Here is a 22322-nt window from a genome sequence, read left to right on the forward strand (position 1 = left end):
TGCAGGGTCCTTTCACCCCAATACATGGCATATACATGGCACCCCTTACCTCCCAATTCTGGAAAGTATGGTCCCCTCACTCCCCTATCCTGTATACATGGTCCTCTCACCCCCCTATCCTGGTATGCATGGTCCTCTCACCCCCCTATCCTGGTATGCATGGTCCTCTCACCCCCCTATCCTGGTATGCATGGTCCTCTCACCCCCCTATCCTGGTATGCATGGTCCTCTCACCCCCCTTTCCTGGTATGCATGGTGCTCTCACCCCACTATCCTGGTATGCATGGTCCTCTCACCCCCCTATCCTGATATGTATTGTACTCTCACCCCCAATCCTCTAATATCGTTGGTCCCCTCACCCCCCAATCCTGATATGCATGGTCCCCTCACCCCCTATCCTTGTATGCATGCTACCTCTCACCCCCCTATCCTGATATGTATGGTCCCCCTCACCCCTATGAAACTGCACACATAAAAAAACCCCAAACATTTATATTCCACTTTCTTCCCTGTGTTCCAGCGCAGTCCTGTTCTGCCGGGGAGGAGTGCGGCGGCGGAGTACGCGCATGCCCATACCACGCTATCCGGCACCATATTGTTGAAGACACACTGCAAATGTGTCTTCAGTAAAATGGAGCCGGATAACGCTATGCACATGTGCGATTCCGACGTCGCATTTTTACCCCGGACTCTGGCGAGAAGAGAAGTGCCGTGGCATCGCTTCTCCCGGTCAGGTAAGTATGTAAGTATGGCGCCGGAGATCGCGGTATGAATTCAGCGTCTATGCGTACTGCGATCTCCGGCGCCATGCACACTCCTCTTACCTGTAACCGCAGGATGCCTTCTTCTGTCTGGAGCCAGACTGCACAGGCACGTCGCACTTGCGCAGTCTATAAAGGCTTCAGACAGAGTGACGCTTGTAGCGTTATATATATATATATATATATATATATATATATTGTGAGGTGCCAAGGGGAGAGGTACTAGAAAACAGGTGTATTTCTCCCCGTTTCATTTCATATGTCTCCCTGTACTGATGATGAAGCCAGTTTATTTCACTGTAATCCAGTCCTGGTTTCCTTAGTGATCAGCATGGAAAGGACTGGTAGTTCCCCCTCCACTTATTCAATCCAGGTTTTGGTTTCCTGACTGGTCCAGCTGATATAATCAGGAGGAGCTGGGATCTCTCAGTCTCTCTCGTCTGCTGAGCTGGGAGCTGACACAGTAAGATTACATGGACTTCTTTGCTGTTATATAGGTTTATTTTGTAGTTAGCCTGCTACTGTTAGTTAGTGACCAGACGGCCTTAGATGTTTTATTTCATGTTTGGCATGTGTAACATTGAATAACAAGTGTGCACAATAAATATGCCGTGTCCATATTCATGTGGAACTTGCTAGTCTGCTGAAGTGACTTCATAGCCACACGCTTGTGCCAAAGCAAAGATCCCAGCTGAGCTATCTATTCCCCACAAATGGTGTTTCGAATGTGGGCACCTGTGGCTGCTGGACTGTGACTGCAGAGAAAGCACTGTGTATGTCCTGGCTGAAAGCTTCTGCGCTTTTGAAGAGCCAAGAGTCCAGTAATGTGGAGGAACTAGTGAAGCAGTTATTGCAAGCAAATGTGCAGCAACAGCAGACTAATACTTGCTTCCAGAAGGCTCTGGAGCAGCAACACCAGATGCAGCAAGAGCAGTTGAAGGCAATAAAACAGGCCTTGGTTCGGCAACCCCGAGATGAGGAAGACTGCTAGTGCGCAGAAAACCGTACAGAAGACTTTGCTTAAAATGACCGCAGACGATGATGTGGAAGCATACCTCACCGTGTTTGAACGTATTGCAGAACGTGAGCACTTACCACTGGACAGATGGGCTGAGGTAGTTGCTCCATTTCTGAGCGGAGATCCACAAAAGGCTTATTACGATCTGAGTGGAGCGGATGCTATGGACTATATCAAACTCAAAGGCGAAATCCTGGCAAGGCTGGGAGTAAACACGTATGTACGCGCACAGAGGGTGCATTTATGGAATTTTGTGGAGCATCAGTCAGCCCACTCACAAATGCATGATCTCATCCATCTAGTAAAAAAATGGCTGCAACCAGAGGCTTTGACGTCCACACAGATGGTGGAGCGTGTTGTTCTAGACAAGTACCTGCGGTCCTTACCCGCTAAGATCCAGAGGTGGGTTGGACAGGGTGACCCAACTACCGCTGACCAGTTGGTGAATATGATCGAACGCTACAATGCTTCTGAAAACCTACTCCAAGGGACGTTAGCACCCCACTGGCTCCCCAAGAAATCGCTGGAGAGTCCTGCGAAACCTACTTCATCTTCAAAAGAAGAGAACGTCACAATGAAGGGTAGCAGACCTACAAAGGACTATGGAGGTGGTACGGGCTCACATCAAGCCAGCAGACCTCGTCTGGGATCTCCATCGAGGAGACAAGGGCCTATACAATGTTGGTGATGTCGCGGGCTTGGCCATGTAGCAGCTAACTGCCCAATGACTACAGAGCCAATGGACTGTAACTCTATGAGGCGTCTTTCGTTATATGTGCAGTCAGTCTGTGTGGCGGAGACCCTCACAGGAAATGAACAACACGTGTGCCACGTCGAGGTTGACGGTTATAGTGTGAATGCCGTCTTGGATTCCGGCAGTCAAGTAACTTTGGTACATGCCAGTTTGGTGGACTCTAGCGCCCTAACGAACTTAACCGTGGGCATTAGTTGCATCCATGGGGATACTAAGAACTACCCCACTGCCTGGGTTACTCTTGCCACGCCAGTAGGGACCAAAAGACATCAGGCGGCAGTCATAAAGTCTATGGGACACAGTGTAATCCTGGGGAGAGACTTTCCCTTATTTTGGGACTTGTGGAACTTCAAAAGTGGCGTGAACCCTCTAGTTGAAGACGGTACTCCAGAGCTAGCCCCTGAACCATTGCAGCAAGACGACGGAGAACCCATCTCAGAGGAAGTACTAGAATCTGCGGACTCTCCTCTGGCTGTGTATGCAGGCGAGGCAGACCAGCTAGAGGATGTTTTAGAAATGCCTGATCTTGAGGTGGCCCGTAGTAAGTTCGGGACCGCTCAGCACCAGGATCCTACTCTAGCAAGGGCGTGGGAAAACATAAAGGTCTCCGAGGGAAGACCATTGTACCCAGGGGCTCAAAACGAGTTCCCACACGTGGCGGTGCAGCAGGATATGTTATATCACATAGACAAGGTGCGAGGGGTGGTGGTAGAACAACTAGTGGTACCCAAGTCCTTTCGCCAGGTAGTTTTGGAGTTGGCACATAAACATCCCTTGGGAGGACACCTGGCGGTAGAAAAGACAAAACACCGTATTCTGCAACGCTTCTTTTGGCCGGGTCTAGTGGGAGACGTGACCCAGTACTGTCGGTCATGTCCTACGTGTCAATTGACCGCACCTATGTCATATTTTAGAAGCCCCTTAGTGCCCTTACCAATAATAGAGGTGCCCTTCGAGAGGATAGCAATGGATATAGTCGGTCCATTAGTTAAATCTGCCAGGGGTCATCAGTACATTTTGGTAGTATTGGATTACGCCACGCGTTATCCCGAAGCAGTGCCCTTGCGGAATGCCAATGCGAAATCAATTTCAAAGGAGCTGGTTATTATGTTTTCCCGCACCGGCATTCCGAAAGAGATACTTACGGATCATGGGACCCCCTTTATGTCTCGTATACTTAAGGATATTGTCCTAAAACCCCATGGCCAGTATGCATCCGCGTACTTGGACGACATCATTATCTTTAGCGATGACTGGGACACACATTTGTCAAAAGTACAAGCCGTCTTAGACTCCCTAAAAACAGCTGGGTTGACTGCCAATCCCAAGAAATGTAAGTTGGGATTGGAAGAGGCTCGCTATCTGGGATATAGCATAGGGAGAGGCGTCGTGAAGCGTCAAGCCAATAAAGTGGACGCTATTCAAAATTGGCCACGACCAGTAACCAAAAAACAGGTTGGAGCTTTTTAGGGATCGTTGGTTATTATAGGCAGTTCATCAAACATTTTGCAACCATCGCAGCTCCTCTCACAGATCTTACTAAGGGGTCGAAATCTGTCACAATAAAGTGGAACTCAGAAGCAGAGGAGGCCTTTCAGCTATTGAAAACAGTCCTCTGTGACCAACCAGTGTTGGTTGCACCAGACTTTAAACGGGAGTTTATTGTCCAAACGGACGCCTCTGGGGTGGGCCTCGGCGCGGTTTTGTCTCAAGAAGCAAATGGCGAGGAACACCCAGTGGCCTATCTAAGCAGAAAGCTTACGAGAGCAGAAAAGAACTACAGTGTAGTTGAGCGGGAAGCCCTGGCTGTGAAATGGGCCCTGTGCACCTTGCGCTATTATTTACTAGGTCGCCAGTTTAGACTAGTGACGGACCATTCGCCCCTAACGTGGATGTCCCGGGCAAAAGAAGGCAATGCGCGGGTGACACACTGATTCTTAGCATTACAAGGGTTTAAATTTTCCGTTGAGCACAGGGCGGGCACAGTGCACAGAAATGCAGATGCGTTGTCTAGAACGCACAGCTTGGTGACTCGTCGTGTCCGACCCCACGGGTTCGAACAGAGGAGGGGGTGTGTGAGGTGCCAAGGGGAGAGGTACTAGAAAACAGGTATATTTCTCCCCGTTTCATTTCATATGTCTCCCTGTACTGATGATGAAGCCAGTTTATTTCACTGTAATCCAGTCCTGGTTTCCTTAGTGATCAGCATGGAAAGGACTGGTAGTTCCCCCTCCACTTATTCAATCCAGGTTTTGGTTTCCTGACTGGTCCAGCTGATATAATCAGGAGGAGCTGGGATCTCTCAGTCTATCTCTGGTCTGCTGAGCTGGGAGCTGACACAGTAAGATTACATGGACTTGTTTGCTGTTGTATAGGTTTATTTTGTAGTTAGCCTGCTACTGTTAGTTAGTGGCCAGACGGCCTTAGATGTTTTATTTCATGTTTGGCATGTGTAACATTGAATAACAAGTGTGCACAATAAATATGCCGTGTCCATATTCATGTGGAACCTGCTAGTCTGCTGAAGTGACTTCATAGCCACACGATTGTGCCAACAAAGCAAAGATCCCAGCTGAGCTATCTATTCCCCACAATATATATATATATATATATATATATATATATATATATATACACTCACTGGCCACTTTATTAGGTACACCATGCTAGTAACGGGTTGGACCCCCTTTTGCCTTCAGAACTGCCTCAATTCTTCGTGGCAGAGATTCAACAAGGTGCTGGAAGCATTCCTCAGAGATTTTGGACCATATTGACATGATGGCATCACACAGTTGGCGCAGATTTGTCGGCTGCACATCCCTGATGCGAATCTCCCATTCCACCACATCCCAAAGATGCTCTATTGGATTGAGATCTGGTGACTGAGGAGGCCATTTGAGTACAGTGAACTCATTGTCATGTTCAAGAAACCAATCTGAGATGATTCGAGCTTTATGACATGGCGCATTATCCTGCTGAAAGTAGCCATCAGATGTTGGGTACATTGTGGTCATAAAGGGATGGACATGGTCAGCAACAATACTCAGGTAGGCTGTGGCGTTGCAACGATGCTCAATTGGTACCAAGGGGCCCAAAGAGTGCCAAGAAAAAATTCCCCACACCATGACACCACCACCACCAGCCTGAACCGTTGATACAAGGCTGGATGGATCCATGCTTTCATGTTGTTTACGCCAAATTCTGACCCTACCATCCGAATGTCGCAGCAGAAATCGAGACTCCTCAGACCAGGCAACGTTTTTCCAATCTTCTACTGTCCAATTTCGATGAGCTTGTGCAAATTGTAGCCTCAGTTTCCTGTTCTTAGCTGAGAGGAGTGGTACCCAGTGTGGTCTTCTGCTGCTGTAGCCCATCTGCCTCAAATTTCGACGCACTGTGCGTTCAGAGATGCTCTTCTGCCTACCTTGGTTGTAACGGGTGGCAATTTGAGTCACTGTTGCCTTTCTATCAGCTCGAACCAGTATGCCCATTCTCCTCTGACCTCTGGCATCAACAAGGCATTTCCGCCCACAGAACTGCCGCTCACTGGATTTTTTTTCTTTTTCGGACCATTCTCTGTAAACCCTAGAGATGGTTGTGCGTGAAAATCCCAGTAGATCAGCAGTTTCTGAAATACTCAGACCAGCCCTTCTGGCACCAACAATCATGCCACGTTCAAAGGCACTCAAATCACCTTTCTTCCCCATACTGATGCTCGGTTTGAACTGCAGGAGATTGTCTTGACCATGTCTACATGCCTAAATGCACTGAGTTGCCGCCATGTGATTGGCTGATTAGAAATTAAGTCTTAACACACAGTTGGACAGGTGTACCTAATAAAGTGGCCAGTGAGTGTATATATATATATATATATATATATATATATATATATATATATATATATATATATATATATATATATATATATTAAAATAGATTGATAAATTTATAATATCAGGCTTCTTACCCATCAGTTTTCTTGTAGTAATTGACAATTCTAAAGATATTCATTAGAAAAAACGCTCTGGTAGCTGTTTTGTAATGAGCCTTCTGTCTGTGTGTCCATCACGAAAACAGAAGCAAATTTTAATTCGCTAGAAGAAAATATTGAAGGTTCCTCTTGAATAATAGCTGAGATCTTAAATACCAAAGAAAGATTATTGAATGTTTAAAAATATATATATATTGGAACAGTAAACCTTTTCATGTTACGAAGAATAGCATTTACTTGCTGGAGACAGAAACCCCCTTTAAATTAGTAAATTCGAAGTAACATGAGCGCATTGAAGCAAAATCTTAAGCATTGTCCAAGGGAACGGCTGTTCCTATCCATTTTGTGGATTTTGGCAGCTTTAGATCCTGTCTGTTTTTGTCCATCTCAATCGCCCTAAAGGCACAGACAGCCGTCTAAATCGGACCGAGATCAGATCACAATGCTTGGACTGGTCGGCGGCTCTCCAAACCCGCGCGTGACAGCTGCATAGAAAATATGAAGCTGTCTTGCTAGGATAGGGAGAGCCACCGGCCAGTCCGTGCATTGCTGTCCGATCTTGGTCCAATTTATGCGACCGTCTGACTGCGTCTTAATTGATGCACTAATACAAGATTTAATAGGGGCTTATTGAAATGTCCCTATTTTGCATACAAGTGCTAGACATGTTTCTGATTTATAGCACTCATATCTATAATAATAGGAACGTTCACATGCTCATAACTTTTTCAGGATCAAACGGTCCGTACAAAATTGCGGAGACGTCCTATATTGATATGAGTGTTGAATAAAAATTGTCAGCACAAATCTATGGGTCCTTAAAAAAAAATCAGACCGCACTCAGATACCTTGCCAGTGCTGTCCATTTTTCATGGACTACTAGATTGAAGAAGATTGAGAAACTCATCACAGAAAAACTAATGAAACTCTAACCAAACTCTAATGTTGAAAAATGACACCGACCAAACTCTACTGAAATTGTACTAAAAAAGATTACTAATGAAACTTGGACTGATCTTCTTGTACGAGAAAATCACTGACATCTGAATGAGTCCTATGTGTGTTGGCTCAGAAGCAATATATCTGTTTATGCATTTCCCCTTGTAGCTCCAAAGTGTTTTTTACTTCCTCCCTTCCTATATATTATTGCATTGTCATATTTGTTGATTGCCCCCAGAAATGGTGGTTTGATCATCACTATCCTAAAGTTTCTCATTAACTCTGTTCCAGTTTTAAGGAATCTGTAAACACTGACGAAGTGAAACCCAAGCTCCAATGCCTCATGTCAAATCCAGCCTTCTCTATGGTCACAGTTCAGTGTGAAGACAGTGGGATACACTGGGAGGCCAGCTCAAGTCGATGTTCCACACCATGGGCATCAGAAGCCAGCACCACCTCGGATGTCTACAGCATGGAAAGTTCTTCTGCTGGAACGCCACCTGGCAAAGTTATCTTTATCATGGATGAGGGAAAGCTACGGAGAAAAAGAGTCAGACCATCAACATCAGCAAAGTTTGCTCGGCAATCAACACATCATAAAAAAAGCACTGAAAATACCAAGGCATATGCTGATAATATGGGGGAATCTTTTAAGCAAGCCCTTGAAAAAGCTAAACGTCATTTGTCCACGCATACAGAAGAATCTGGCAATGCTGATATTTCTACAAAGGATACTGAAGACAATACAGGAGAAAACCTTGAACCAGGAAAGGACTCGGGTTCAGAAAATAAAGCACCAGATGAAAAAGCAGAACCTTTTGTAGCTGAAGCCTCCAGTATCTTACCAGACAAAGTGGCTGAAGAACCAACTTCTGCAGCTCCAGGTAAGCAAAGGACAACACTGTCTGTCTTCAAAACTTGATTTTCCAATATCATCTATTAATATCTGTCAGAGAAACAGATGAACATAATGTCTCCTTTAAATACCATGGTAAATGACCTGTCAAAGCTGTAGGCCACTGTCTTGTCTTATCTCATTAATCAAGTGATGAAGTAAACAGTTCAGCCTTTCTCATCAAAGACGCAAATTGGGTGTCAGACCAAGTAAGGCTTCATTTTTCATATTTTCTTGCAACATCGGACTAATAACCTGTCCATTCCATATGCGGCTGAATTCTCACGCTAAGCCAAATAAATAACCTGTTATGTTATCAGTGCAAAATGGCGATAAACCAAGAAATAATGCAATTATTATAGTCATTCATTTATCCTGCTTTTATAAAAGCTCTTCAATCAGAATTTGCCGCACTTTGTTCCAGTGTTGCAAAATTCAGTTATGCTGATAATATGTAAAGGTCCCATACTTTGGTTTTCCTGTAATCTCAAATTTGGTTTGTGCAGCTGTTGTTTTGTTGTGAAAAAAAATTAAAAGGGAAATAGTGAAGCGATTTCAAATCACCACCAGCCTGTTATCCAGGATGATATCCTTTTATATTTAGGCTGATCCAGTGTTACCTTCAAAAGTACTTTGAAAACAGCAGTCACTATATTCTTATGTCCTGTAAGAAGTCATTGGGGTGGAGCCACTCCTCTGAGGAGCCACGCCGGTTAGTCATCCTCCATGCTTGATATGTGTCTTATAGGCTGGGTATATCATCAAAAGCCACCAACAGTGGCATCCAAGATGTGCACATGAATGCTAGCGTACAAATGAAAACAAGACCAGTATTCTGTGCTGCACCAGATGCTGCGGCAATTGGCTTGTAATGATGTCTTGACCTGTGGGATGTTAGTCAAGCCTGGAGAAGGACCAGCCAGTTTGGCTCTTCAATGGAGCAGCTCCATTTCCATGACTCCTTACAAGATGGGGTTCTCAATTTTCTGCCTAAGGGAAATACACATTAAATATACCTTATGGTTTGTGAACTTGATAATTACTCCATATCACTTATATGCTCACAGGGTATCCAGCTATTTCAATAGATTAATTGCTATGCAGAACAAGTCCTTAACTTGAACTTAAGTGGAATTGATATGCATGGTGGTACAAAATGGAGTAAGGGTCCAATAAAATTGGGGCTCGTCTGCTAGACATAATTTATACCATTTAGCAGCTGTTAATAAGACAAAGACATCATAATGTAAATGCAACTTGGTGTTTTTATGGAATCCAGACATGTAAGGAATTTACTCAATAATGGTTCCATTTGTATTTATACTTACAAGTTCTTCATGACTAATTTGTCTTCTAGAACCTGACAAGATGCCTAAGCAGTCTGAATTAGACAATGCCTGTGGCGACTCAACCATGTATCCAACAAAGAATATACCGGAAAAGCAATCAGTGACAAAGACAGTGAAGCAACCTCCACTGAAAAAAAACACAAATACCACAAAACCAAAGTTTCGTGTTCCACAATCTTTAACTGAAAGTAAAACTGAAATTATATCAAGTAAGCATGATATTGACATCTACCCACCATTTGTCCTTGTAGAATTAAGCAGTGTTTTAGAACACATAAATAAATTATGTAATCCCGAAACAGTTGCTGCAGAAGAGACCATAATTGAATCTCCTAACACGCAATCAAACGTGTTTAGTATAGTTTCAGATGGGTCGGAAATATTAAATATTTTGGCCCCAGATCTTATATCTACTGTAGACCAGGAAGCAAGCAAAGAGATGGAAGATAAACTAGAGTACTTGGAGGAAAACCCCTTACTCATACCCAAACTGCCCTGTACAGAAGATGTGTCATCATCTTATACTTATGAGGAACCTGCCCAAAATGGTAGTGGGTCAGTAGAAGACAAGATTAATGTCTCTGAAAATATACAAAATAGGCAAATGGATAAAGCTGGTAATGATATAGATTACTTTGAAAAATTTACTTTAGTTGATAGCAAGGTCCCTGTAGAACCTGCCTTTAAAAGTCAAGAACCTGAAGAAATAAAAGTAAAAGGAGGACAGCATGGTCCTTCCATTAAAAGTGAAACTTCCATTGACGATGACTATCACCTTTTGCAAAGCTTGGATGAATCATTCTATGGCGTATCTTTGGATGATGATGCCATCTTAATACAGCAAGAGGCTACTAATCTAGATAAGTCTGTCACAGATAAAGACTCAGAAACAATTGTCAAGGACTTGAAAACAAATGGAGTATCCTTATTTAGTTCCGAAGAAGGAGTTTTGACCAAGTCATTCTTTTTTCCAACTTCTTACCCAGTGAACCATGAGCTTCTAGAAGAACCACCTGCTTTAGCTTTTCTTTACACAGATCTTTATGAACAAGCCAGAGGATGTAAAGCCAAGGAGGAACATGACCGATCAGATGCAGAAAGTACCAGTTCTGCACAGACTTTCCACAGCAGAATTTCAGATGACGATGGCACAGGCATATATTTTGAAAAATTTAACCTCAAGGATGAGATCCCAGCGGGAGGTGAAAAATCAGATGAAGATGATTTCTATAGCGATGAAGGAAGTGAAGAGGAACAGTACTTGAGTTATGAAGCTTTGTCGCAAGGGTCACTTGGTGATAAAGATACAAGCCAGAATGAAATTATCCTTGAAGACAATAAATCATCCTCACCTGCTCTGATAAAATCACTTGGTGATAAGCAAAAAGTAAAGAAGGAAAATCAATATGAAACTAAAGAAATTAAATCAATGCACAATGACGAGGTTTGGTTGGATGACCAATCTAATTTGGCAAGTAATACATATAAAGAACCAACAACAGATAATAAACGTGTATCATCGCCAGCAGAAGGGAAAAGTCTACAAGATGAGGAAAATGCTGAGGACTTAGATTATGTCATTGTGTCTACAGACGATCTTGATGACGATGACATTTCCCTAAAGGAAATAGCCTTTGAAGATCAAGAATCTTTAGACCATGGTAGTGATTTGTTTCTGGATGTGGTACAAGCCACAAATGAACATGAAGAATCTGGTTTTGACGTGGTGGACCATGAAAGGAAATCAGAAGAAATATTAGAAACCCCCTTATCTGATGAAAAAAGGGCTCAGATTGATACTTATTGTAATACATGCGAAATTCCAATAATTGCCTTTGAAAAGGTCTTTGGTGACCACAAAGACCATGATGTCACAGCATTAAACACCACAGTGGATGAAATGACGGTAAGTGTTTCAACTATTTGCACCATTAAGTTGTTTGGTATGCACAATGGACAGATCTACTTAGCTAAATATATTCTGGCTCATTTTTCACTAAAAATCTATCCTACATGCCTTGCTCCACATTTATGTGTTTTACACCTCCCTTGAGAATTTTATTATTTTATTTCAAGATCTCTGCTTGCTGTCTTTTAATAAGAAACACTGTTCTGGTTATATAATGAACAAACAGGAGCACAACTGAATGTTCACATGTCCTTTCTGAAACATTCTGAAACGCCGATTGTTTGTTCCCTTTTAGGAAAAGAAAAACGGAGTAAGTGGTCTGTTGCCTCAGTTATCCAAACAGAAGGAGAGGGGCCATATTACCGATAAATATTATGGGATCCATTTGGTGTCCATGGATGCAGAACGTTTTAATCCATTGTTAAAAATAGAACCCAGATGGACCCCATAATAACGAATCGGACCCCATAATAATGAATCGGACCCCTAAGCTTCTGTTTACATAACCGATGGAACGGATTACTTATTCCATTTTTCTGTTCCTAAAATGGAACAAACAAGCGGAATGTCTGAATGCTTGTGTGAACAGAACATTACAAAAAACGTATCTGGTGTCCAGCACACAACAAGGACAGGTTTTTTTTTCATCCACTGGGAATAAGCAAGGAAGCTTCACATTGACTGCAAACAGGCAGCTTGCAATCTGTAGCTAATTAATACAGAATAAAACCAAGAGGGGGACGGTCAATAAATAACAGTCACTTCCAAAAAATATGAAATCCCAAAAGCAATGAAAGCAGATACAGACAAATAGATAATGATAACCTTTATTAGGAATTAATCCTACATGCTAAAAAAGTGAAACCAGACACACACATCTAGTTTATATCTTTCATTGTTAGATTTTCACTTATTTTTTTCTTCACAGTGTATGGTATATATGTATATTCTGACTGCACACATTTCTTACTACATTCTTCTATCTTTTTTAATATTTTTATTTTTCATCTGGCTATCATTTTGCCTCCCTTTCATTGTTATATTTTTTCTCTGTCATCGTTCTCATTTTCTTTTTATTTATTCATATTTTTGTACTCTCCTTGTTTCCCGTCCCTTTCCCCTCTCCCCCCTTCAAAACCTTACTTTTTCCTTCCCTTTCCCCCTCTTCTTTCTTCATCTTTATCAGTATTTTCCTCTTCTTGTATATACTTTTCCATACTTTTTCTCAATTTTCATATATTTTTTTAAAATTTTTCTTTATAGTACTTTTTTCACGCTCACCACTCATGTGCTTGATATCTTATTTTTCCCTATTCTTTTTGTGCCTCATACTACCTCATTTTTGCACTGGATTTATATGGTTTTTTTTTTTACATTTTTATATTGTTATACAATATTTTAAAATATGTTTGTTCTTTATTTCTCTTATATTGATTGTTTTTTTTTTTTACTTTTCATTAAATAAATTCATTTTTTATTCTTAATATTTTTTTCCTCAATTACCAACTTTAAAAACTGTTTTGATACATGGATATGTATATTTTAGGACAAATATATACAGTGGGGGATATTGAGATTCTTTATTGCTTTGATGTTTCTATTTGGCATTGCCATTCCAGCAGCAGTTTTTTGCACTAGCACTTCACATTTATCTAGCAATATCACTTTATCTCATGCTTCCTTTTTTTTTTTTCATATGCACATACTTGCTGTTATGCCTTTGACATTATTTTGATACATGGATATGAATATTTAAGACAAATATTTACAATGGGTTATATTGAGATTTTTTTTTTGGTACCAAGCTTTCACCTCCAGTTTTTTGCATGAGCATTTTACATTTATCTAGCACTGTCACTTCAATTCATATTCGTCTTTCTTACATATACATGTTGATATGCCTTTGACATTATTATATCACCATTTTAATTTTTTCCCACTTCCCTTTTATTCCTTTTCCTTTCTTCTTTTTCATTATTAATCTTTTTATGTTTCACATCAGACTATACATTGCTTGGTCCTTTTTTTCTGTTGGTATCCACCTTAGTTTTTATTCTAGTGGCATTTTTACTGTTTGTGTTCCAAACATGCGATGCATTAAGCTTATAATGGAGCAAAAATTCATGGACTTAAGTGCGCTGCTGAACAAATATCGAATCCAGATTAGATAAAAGGATTAACCATTTATTTTCCAACGCGTTTCGAAGTAGATAATTCTTCGTCCTCAGGGGATGACATATATGTCATGACAAAGATACACAGGATGCGGAGCGGGAGCAGAGCAGAACGGCAAGGTGCAGTGCAGCACCATAAGGTGCAGAGCGAAGTGCAGAGCAAAACCGCAAGGTGCAGAGCAAAGCCGCAGAGTGCAGAGCAGGAGAGCAGAACCGAGAAACACAAGTACTTGCAGTGAGGTACAAGCAGGGGCGTATCTAGGGGGGGCAGCCAGGGCAGTTGCCCCGGGCGCAGCCGGCAGGGGGCGCAGTCCGGGCCGCAATGCAGCGGTCCGCAGTGTCCTCCCTGGCGGCTGCGTTCTGCCGCCCCCCCTGTCCTGAGAGTCGGCAGTTCTCTGTGTCAGCTGACAGCTGGCGCAGAGAAGGTGCGTGTGCCGGCTCCCAGGGAACAATTGTACTGGCGTCTGTATAGACGCCAGTACAATTGCAGCTCTGACCGCCGGGCCAGAGTGACGTCAGCAGCGTGACATGTCATGTGATCACGCTGCTGACGTCACTCCCCGGCGCCCAGAGTGCTCAGTGAACGCTCAGCGCTGGTGGTAAGTGTGCTCCAATGTGGAGCTGAAGAAACCACCGAAGATGGGGGGTGTTAATGTGTGGCGATGGGGTTAATGTGTAGTGGGGTTAATGAGTGGGGATGGGGTTAATGCGTGGGGGGGTTAATGAGTGGAGATGAGGTTAATGTGGGGATGGGGATTAATGTGTGGGGGGGTTAAAGAGTGGGGATGGGGTTAATGGATGGGGGTTAATGTGTGGGGATGGGGGTTACTGTGGGGGGGTTAAAGAGTGGGGATGGGGGTTACTGTGTGGGGGGGTTAAAGAGTGGGGATGGGGTTAATGTGTGGGGGGTTAATGTGGGGATGGGGGTTAATGTGGGGATAGGGGTTAATGTGTGGGGATGGGGGTTATTGAATGGGGGATTAATGAGTGGGGATGGGGGTTATTGAGTGGGGATGGAATTAATTTGTGGAGGGTTAATGAGTGGGGATGGAATTAATGTCTGGGGGGTTAATGAGTGGGCATGGGGGTTAATGTGTGGGGGATTTGGAGTGGGAGGGTACATAATGTGTTGGGGGATTTGGGAATATGGACGGGGGTTAATGAGTGGGGATGGAATTAATGAGTGGGGATTGGGGTTATTTGGGGGGTTAATGAGTAGGGATGGGGTTAATATGTGGGGGATTTGGAGTGGGGGGTACATAATGTGTGGGGGGGATTTGGGAGTGGGGATGGGAGTTATTTAATGTGTGGGGGATTTGGAGTGGGCATGGGGGTTAATGAGTGGGGATGGGGTTAATGTGTGGGGGATTTGGAGTGGGGGTACATAATGTGTGGGGGGATTTGGGAGTGGGGATGGGGGGTTATTTAATGTGTGGGGGGCATTTGGGAGTGGGGATGGGGGTTACTTAATGTGTGTGAGGGATTTGGAGTGTGGATGGGGGGGTATTTAATGTGTCTGAGGGATTTGGAGTGTGGATGGGGGCTTATTTAATGTGTGTGAGGGATTTGGAGTGGGGATGGGGGGATTTAATGTGTGTGGGGAGATTTGAGGACAAAGAGTATGTATGAGGAAACAGTATGGGGGTTGGGTGCAGACAGTATGGGGAGCGAACGGGTTAATGTATGTGGACACAGTATAGGGAGTCAGGGGTATGTGTGAGCAGGCAGTATAGAGAGTGAGGGGGTAAATATATGATGAGACAGTATGGTGAACAGAGGGATGTTAGAGGTGGGAGGGGAATAGTGTGAGGCGACAGTATATTGCAGATATTTTTATTCAGGAGCATTATAATGACACTTCTCTCTTTAAGGGCATTGTGTGGAGATTTGCTGCAGAAGACCGGAGAAGATGAAAGTCTGCAGAGACGAGATGTGGGTGAGAAAACTCATCATGGGGTTTGGACAAGAAGAAGAAAAGAAGGAGAATGATTCCAGAGACGACGTCATCTATAAGGTACCTAGATGTAAATATTATTTGTGATACTGACTAATTCTCATGTTTTTATTTGTTAGGAACATTAAAGGGGTTGTCCAGGTTTGCGCTGAGTCTGCTGTCATTCTATGTGACTGCAGACTTCTGAATTCTCACAGTGCTCACTGAACGCTGTGAGGATTCTCTCATGCTGGTAATTTACATACATACGGTCACATGCTGACTAGACGTGTGTGGCCTCACTCAATGAATATGAACAGAGCGAGGCCGGGCACGTCTAGTCGGAATGTGGCCAGAAGTATATAAATCACATACTTGTGCTGACATGATTGTACATCGGCAAGGGAGAATCCTAAAAGTGTGCAGTGCATTAGTTGTGAGAATTCAGAAGCCTGCAATGTCAGGATTCAGCTCTGCAGGTTCCAGTGCCATCACACGGACACTTCACTCATATGCGATTTTCATACTTGACAACGGTGGGGTTAATATGTGAGCTTTTCTTCCTGCTTACAGTTTTTTACTGAACATCTAGAGCATTAGGGAGAGCGGCTCGTGGGTACATGGCTAAGTGTGCAAGTCGCATATGTACTTGGGGGGGGGGGGGGGGCGCCGGACCAAATTCTTGCCCCGGGTTCCAGGAAGCCTAGATACGCCTCTGGGTACAAGTGAACGCCAGGGACACTATCGTTGTGCAGCGTACAAGGATAGGACACAGCAGAGTAGGGAAGGCTAAAGACAAGAATACGAACAAGTGCTGGTATAGGATTTAGTTCAAACAAGGACGGACATGGGATCAAGTACAGGATAGAGGATTCAGGCCTGAGTATGCAGCTCTCAGAGAGGCGGAAAACAAGACACAGGATACAGGTATGAGCCAGGATATGCAGCCCCCTGGAAGGCGGAACAAGAGAAATAGCAGGACAGGACCTCAGTAGCAGAGCGGAGACAGAGAGTTTGTTGCTCAACCTATGGGTGGGGATGCCTTAAGTACCTGAGGCCTCTTGGCAATTGGCTGGGGACACCTTAGGAAGATGCACACTGTCTCTATAAGTGTGTCTTTGTTTTTTAAAAAGGCAAAGGACTAAGGAGATGTAAATGGGGTGTGAGGAGCGCCAAATTAATGCTGTTGCCATGCATTGACTGACACTTTCTCTAAGCTTCGTAGTGTGGAACTTGTGCCACCCTGCATATATGGAAGAGGCAATTGGCACTGGAACGGGAGCAATTGAGTTTTTGATGTAACGCATAGAGGAGTTCTCTTGACATAAACATAGCTATACTTCACAGATATTCTTGATACTGTCTTAAAGGGAACTTAACAGCTGATACATGGTGACAAATCTATTGGCAGCATGTATCAGGCACTGGCTGTGTAAGTGTAGGGAAGGTGACCTGATGTACGGACTAGTCAGAGTGAAGAAGGAAAGGTTTGCACAGTGTAGGTAGGTGTCAGTTATTACAGTGGGGAAACAGCTAGGAAAGTGTAGTGGACGTGCAGTACCTTGGGTTGACCATTAGATGGCAGGGAGGAGTGTGAGCAAAGGACTTGACAACAGCTTAGGGCTTTAGAAACCGTTGGTCATGGGGGGCAGAGTTACAGTGACAGGGGACCGGGAGAGCTATAAATACTGAGGGAGGGTTCCAGAAGGTTCCAGTCCCCAGGGGGAGCTCCAGTGACAGGAGGACTGCGACAGTCTGTGCGCTGTGAGGAGAATCTAAACCAGGGGGACTGAGGAGAGAGAACGTCAGGGGGGTGGTCCTGACAGGAAGAACTGCAGAAGGGACGAGGCACTGGGTGTGAGACACCGTATTTGTCACGACGACTGATCAGTGGAAGCGCTGTTGGTTTAAGGGCCTAAGGCGGCCACAGTGATGGACCTGTCAGGAGCGTCGACGAGTGAAGAGGGGACGGTGTGTGCATACACGTCCCCCAGTGTAACGTGCGGTGTGTAAGAAGCGGCCCTGGAAACGGAGGGCCGTGAGGTAAAGGAAGTGCGGTGTGCTTCGGAGGCCGTCAGGCGGACGGCAAGTGAGAAATAAACTTGGACTTGTTGCACCCAGAATCTGCCTCCATCGTGTCTCTGTTTTTATCTCTGCGCTGTAAGAAGAGGGACCACCCCCCAGCTCGGCCCACCGACCTCTACATAAGCTACAGGTGGTTTAGGATGGTATCCGTGGATGAGGTACTCATCACCTGGATCCCAACATGTTACATAAAAGTGGAGGTCCTGGCTGGGTGTGTGGGCTTGTGTCGCAGGGGCGGTACACCCATTCAGGCTGCATGTAACCAATGACACTGGTTTGTCAGACCAGATGTTAACCAGATCATGAAAAGAGGCCACCATTTATAATTATGCTTCTTTTTATTGAAGAATATCTTGATATGAACTATGCACAGCAGATAGTAGGCATTTATAACGTCAAGGATGTTTCTTTAACCACAAGTGAACACACACATCTCCTTCTTACCTGAAAACACTTTGTCTTCTTCGCTTACTTCCTCTGCTCTTTGCACAGTCCAGCACACTATCTTGGGAGCTTCCGTTTCCCTCTGTCGGGACTGCACGGGTCAAGGAGTAACGCTACGGCCCTTTTTCTTCTGTGGGGACCACACGGTCGAGTTGTTACGCTATGGCCTCTAAAGGCCCCGTCACACTAAGCGATATTGCTAGCGATATCGCTATGTGTGATACTTACCTCCGACCGGCTCCCCCGCTGATTATCGCTGATCGCGCGAGAACGTCCTGGGCTGTTTCTCGTCGTCAGCTTCCTGCTGTGGAGACGAGCGACGCGAGGACGTGGGAGGGAGGACGTCTTCATCGCCTCGTCTGACAGGTAAGTAGCGACCGCCTACCGCTGCTATGTCGCTGGTGAGATCTGCCTGTGTGGCAGCTCACTAGCGACCACTTAGCGATGCACCAGCGATCCTGACTGGGTCGTATCGTGGTCGGGATCGCTGGTACATCGCTAAGTGTGACAGTACCTTAACAGCTACTCTCAGTTTCCAGCCCACATGAGTTATAAACTCCATCCTGTAGCAACGCGTCTTGTGATTTCTCCATAGGAGAGGATGCTGCAATATGGCGACACTTGTATTTCTTTACTATAAACGCTTAGTAGCTACAATCACATACATGTTCTCTTCCTTTTGCTTCCCTTTACCGTTGCCTTCCATTAACTTTCTGATGTAGATTCCATACCGTCCTGATAGAATATCGGGACCAGGGCAGGAAGCCTTTCTCTGACTCTCTCTTTCCCGATTCCGGACTGCTACACGCTTCACTTCTCTAGTATCTCTTACAGGCTCTTACTATCTGCTCCGGTAGTTTCTCTTTTGCCACAGGGACACCTATTTCATACAGCACTGCTCACACTAGACCACACTAAACGTTGTGGCGTTTCAGAGAGACCCATACTTTCGAAGCTGCCAGGGACCAAGCCGCATGGGAGACTAATCAGACAGGTAGGTCCCCAGCGGCTCCTCCCTGCCCCCCGCTGCCTTGGAGAGACAGGTTTCCCCCATGTTCATACACAAGAAGAGACCTATCACTCAAAGGGAGCAGGTGGCAAGAACCCACCTGGCTTATTAGCTTCCAGTGCGACTCGGTCCACAGTGGCTTTTAGAGTATATTTTTATCCTGAAATGCTACAGGGTTTTTAAATCAAACTGGTTTCACATTAGCGTTTTTTTGCACAGCGGGCGCGTCCATACGCATGCGTCATTCCTACCAATGTTTAACATGGCGTGCGCATGGCCTTGCGTTTGGACTCGTTTGTATGCATTTTCGTGCGCATGCGTCTTTCGTCGTTTGCACCTAGGCGCGCAAGACGCAACCTATTGCATTTTTGGGTCCGCCGAAAGGCGTCCAAAAAACGCATGCGCACGTTTGCGCACAGAATGCGACAAAATAATGCATTACAGTCTATGGGAACGCAGGCCTGCGCATGGACATGCGTTCGTCTGCGTTTTTGTGTGCATGCGTTTTGGGCGTAAATATGTGTAGACACTGGTTTTAACCCCTAGAGAACGAATGTGCATAAAAAACAAAAACGCATGATGCGTTTTTTTTGCATGCGTTTGTATTGCGCATGATGTGGTGTGCAAAAAAACGGTATTGTGAAATTATCCTGACATGGCTGAAATCAAGCAGCCAGTGTCCGATGCATTCTGCCTGTGGATTGGGCAGCATGTATCAGCTGTCAGGATCCCTTTTAATGCATAGTAAAGCTCGACAATAAACACTGTTTTTATTATTATGATTGCTTTATTTGTAGAGTAACTTGGAGAATCTCCTGGAAAAACTGCAAGAAAGTTCACTGAAAACAGAAGATTTTGTTACAAGAGTAGAAGCATTGTTTAATGAGGTCGAAGTAAGTACGGTAACTATTCTGTGAACTGTTCATATATTCTTTACTCAGTAATGGGTGCAGTCTTGGATTGTCCACCTTTGTCTTGTCATAAGGTGTCGCTAAAATAAATGATCTTCATTCTGCACTTTGATGAAATAATGCAGTAAGATTACAAGAAATAGTATACTATCTTCCAGCATTCCCACTGCACAGGGTAGTGACAGTGTACTCTGCACAGCGGGAGACCAGGAGTGCTACTGCACTCTGAAATAGTCGAAAATGCTGCTAAGAAAGGATTGATTATCAAGGTTGGAGTCTCAGAGACTGGACCACCCATCTTAATATTATGGCATATGCTAATAACATGGGCATGGGCATTTAGGTGTAGAAAATAGGAATCTTGGATTAATTGAAAACTCTATCTACATCTTCATCACAATGTCTTGATAGATCATGCAGACTGATGCATTTAGAAGAGAGCACAGCACAACTGTATAAATATCAATTTAGCAATCTTTTCTGTTTTTTTATTCCAATAGCCAGCATGGTAAATACATATCTAACAATATTCCACATATTGATAAAAGGAAATGTGATCAGGAAGGGTTTGAGCATATTGAATATGGTTTATGACATATGAAGTAGTGTGGGCACAGTACATTTTACCTTCAGTTCATAAAGCAGATATAGCACAGCCGACTCCAAAATGGAGTCACTAAGAGTGAATCCAAGAGGGTCAAGTGTTCCAGCCTAATTGGTTAGTAAGTCTTGGGATAGTTTCCAAAGCTCTTTTCTTAAAGGGTTATTCCCAAAATCGTAGTGTGTTCCCATTTTTCTGTACACACAGAATTAATCCTGTGTGCAAATACAACCTATTTTTAAATCTGCTCTAAATTGCAGCCATCACCCCCATAATTCTGACCCCCTGGTGCTCTCTTTAACCTTCAATTTCAGCGGATCCATCCACCAATACTTCATGATCTTGCTCTGAAGATTCCCATGAACCACCAATGAAATGTGAAATTTTCAAACAGAAATTAATATTGGTCAAATATTGGGTCATAGTCACTACATTCAAAGCATAGAGAGGGGCCTGCAGCACTGAAGAGAAACAGGGAGCTGCTGGGAAATATGGTCTTAGCATATAATATATAACTATGAAATTCACATCTGTGCAGGAGATGAAAAACACTCCATAAAGAAAGAAACGTTGTTGGCCTTGTACTTTATATTACAATAGACATGTGTATACTGTGCTTTGTAAAGACAAATATTGACATTGTATGGTTAACCTATGAAAGAGAACCTGATAGCTGATGCATGCTGCACAATTTCAGCCATATATGCTTAGTTCTGAAACTCTGTGTTGTTTCAAAAAAAATACACAGTTTAATAATCATCGGGGACAGAGCCGCAAAGGAGACTAGTCAGACAGTTAGATCCCCGGTGGTTTCTCAGCGACCACTGCCCTGGAGTGATAGGTCTCTCCCAATATGCGCACGCATGGAGAGACTTCAGGGCAGCGAGTGGAAAGAAGCCACCTGGGGACCTGCCTGTCCGGCTACCTCTGCAGCTCGGTCCCTACAGACTATTAAATGTTTTTCTCTGAAACGCCGCAGAGTTTCAGAGTTAAACATACATGGCTGAGATCGTGCAGACAGTCTCTGATGCATGCTGCCTATGGATCGAGCAGCATGTATCAGCTGTCAGGTTCCCTTTAAAGGCTTATTCCCACAATATCAATCATAGCTCAGTTGTTTAAAAGCCTTAGATAAAGTAACTTATGAGATTAAATCAATTTCCAAATATGCTAACTGTGCCGAATATCACCCCCTTAACTCCTTCTTGACCCAGCCTATGTTGACCTTAATGACCTGGCCATTTTTTGCAATTCTGACCAGTGTCCCTTTATGAGGTAATAACTCAGGAATGCTTCAATGGATCCTAGCGATTCTGAGAATATTTTTTCGTGACATATTAGGCTTCATGTTAGTGGTAAATTTAGGTCAATAATTTTTGCATTTATTTGTGAAAAAATTGGAAATTTGGTGAAAATGGTGAAAATTTTGCAATTTTCAATTTTTATTCTGTTAAACCAGAGAGTTATGTGACACAAAATATTTAATAAATAACATTTTCCACATGTCTACTTTACATCAGCATAATTTTGGAAACAAAATTTTTCTTTG

General features: G+C 43.8%; 1 protein-coding gene across 3 annotated transcripts in view; it reads left to right on the forward strand.

Annotated features, from left to right (window-relative positions):
- Positions 1-22322, forward strand: part of CMYA5 (cardiomyopathy associated 5) — a 137553-nt gene that overhangs the window by 7240 nt on the left and 107991 nt on the right. For 2 of the 3 annotated variants that reach the window (XM_073584171.1, XM_073584172.1), the window contains exons 2-4: positions 7755-8347; positions 9716-11613; positions 20059-20154. In XM_073584171.1, coding sequence (XP_073440272.1) covers positions 7755-8347; positions 9716-11613; positions 20059-20154 — 2587 coding nt within the window. Of the gene's footprint in view, positions 1-7754; positions 8348-9715; positions 11614-20058; positions 20164-22322 lie in introns of all 3 variants that reach the window. The other variant, XM_073584170.1, reaches the window with a different exon arrangement.

The sequence above is a fragment of the Dendrobates tinctorius genome, unplaced genomic scaffold (genome assembly GCF_039654945.1).
Source record: "Dendrobates tinctorius isolate UK_male_01 unplaced genomic scaffold, ASM3965494v1 ptg000083l, whole genome shotgun sequence".
Taxonomy (NCBI): domain Eukaryota; kingdom Metazoa; phylum Chordata; class Amphibia; order Anura; family Dendrobatidae; genus Dendrobates; species Dendrobates tinctorius.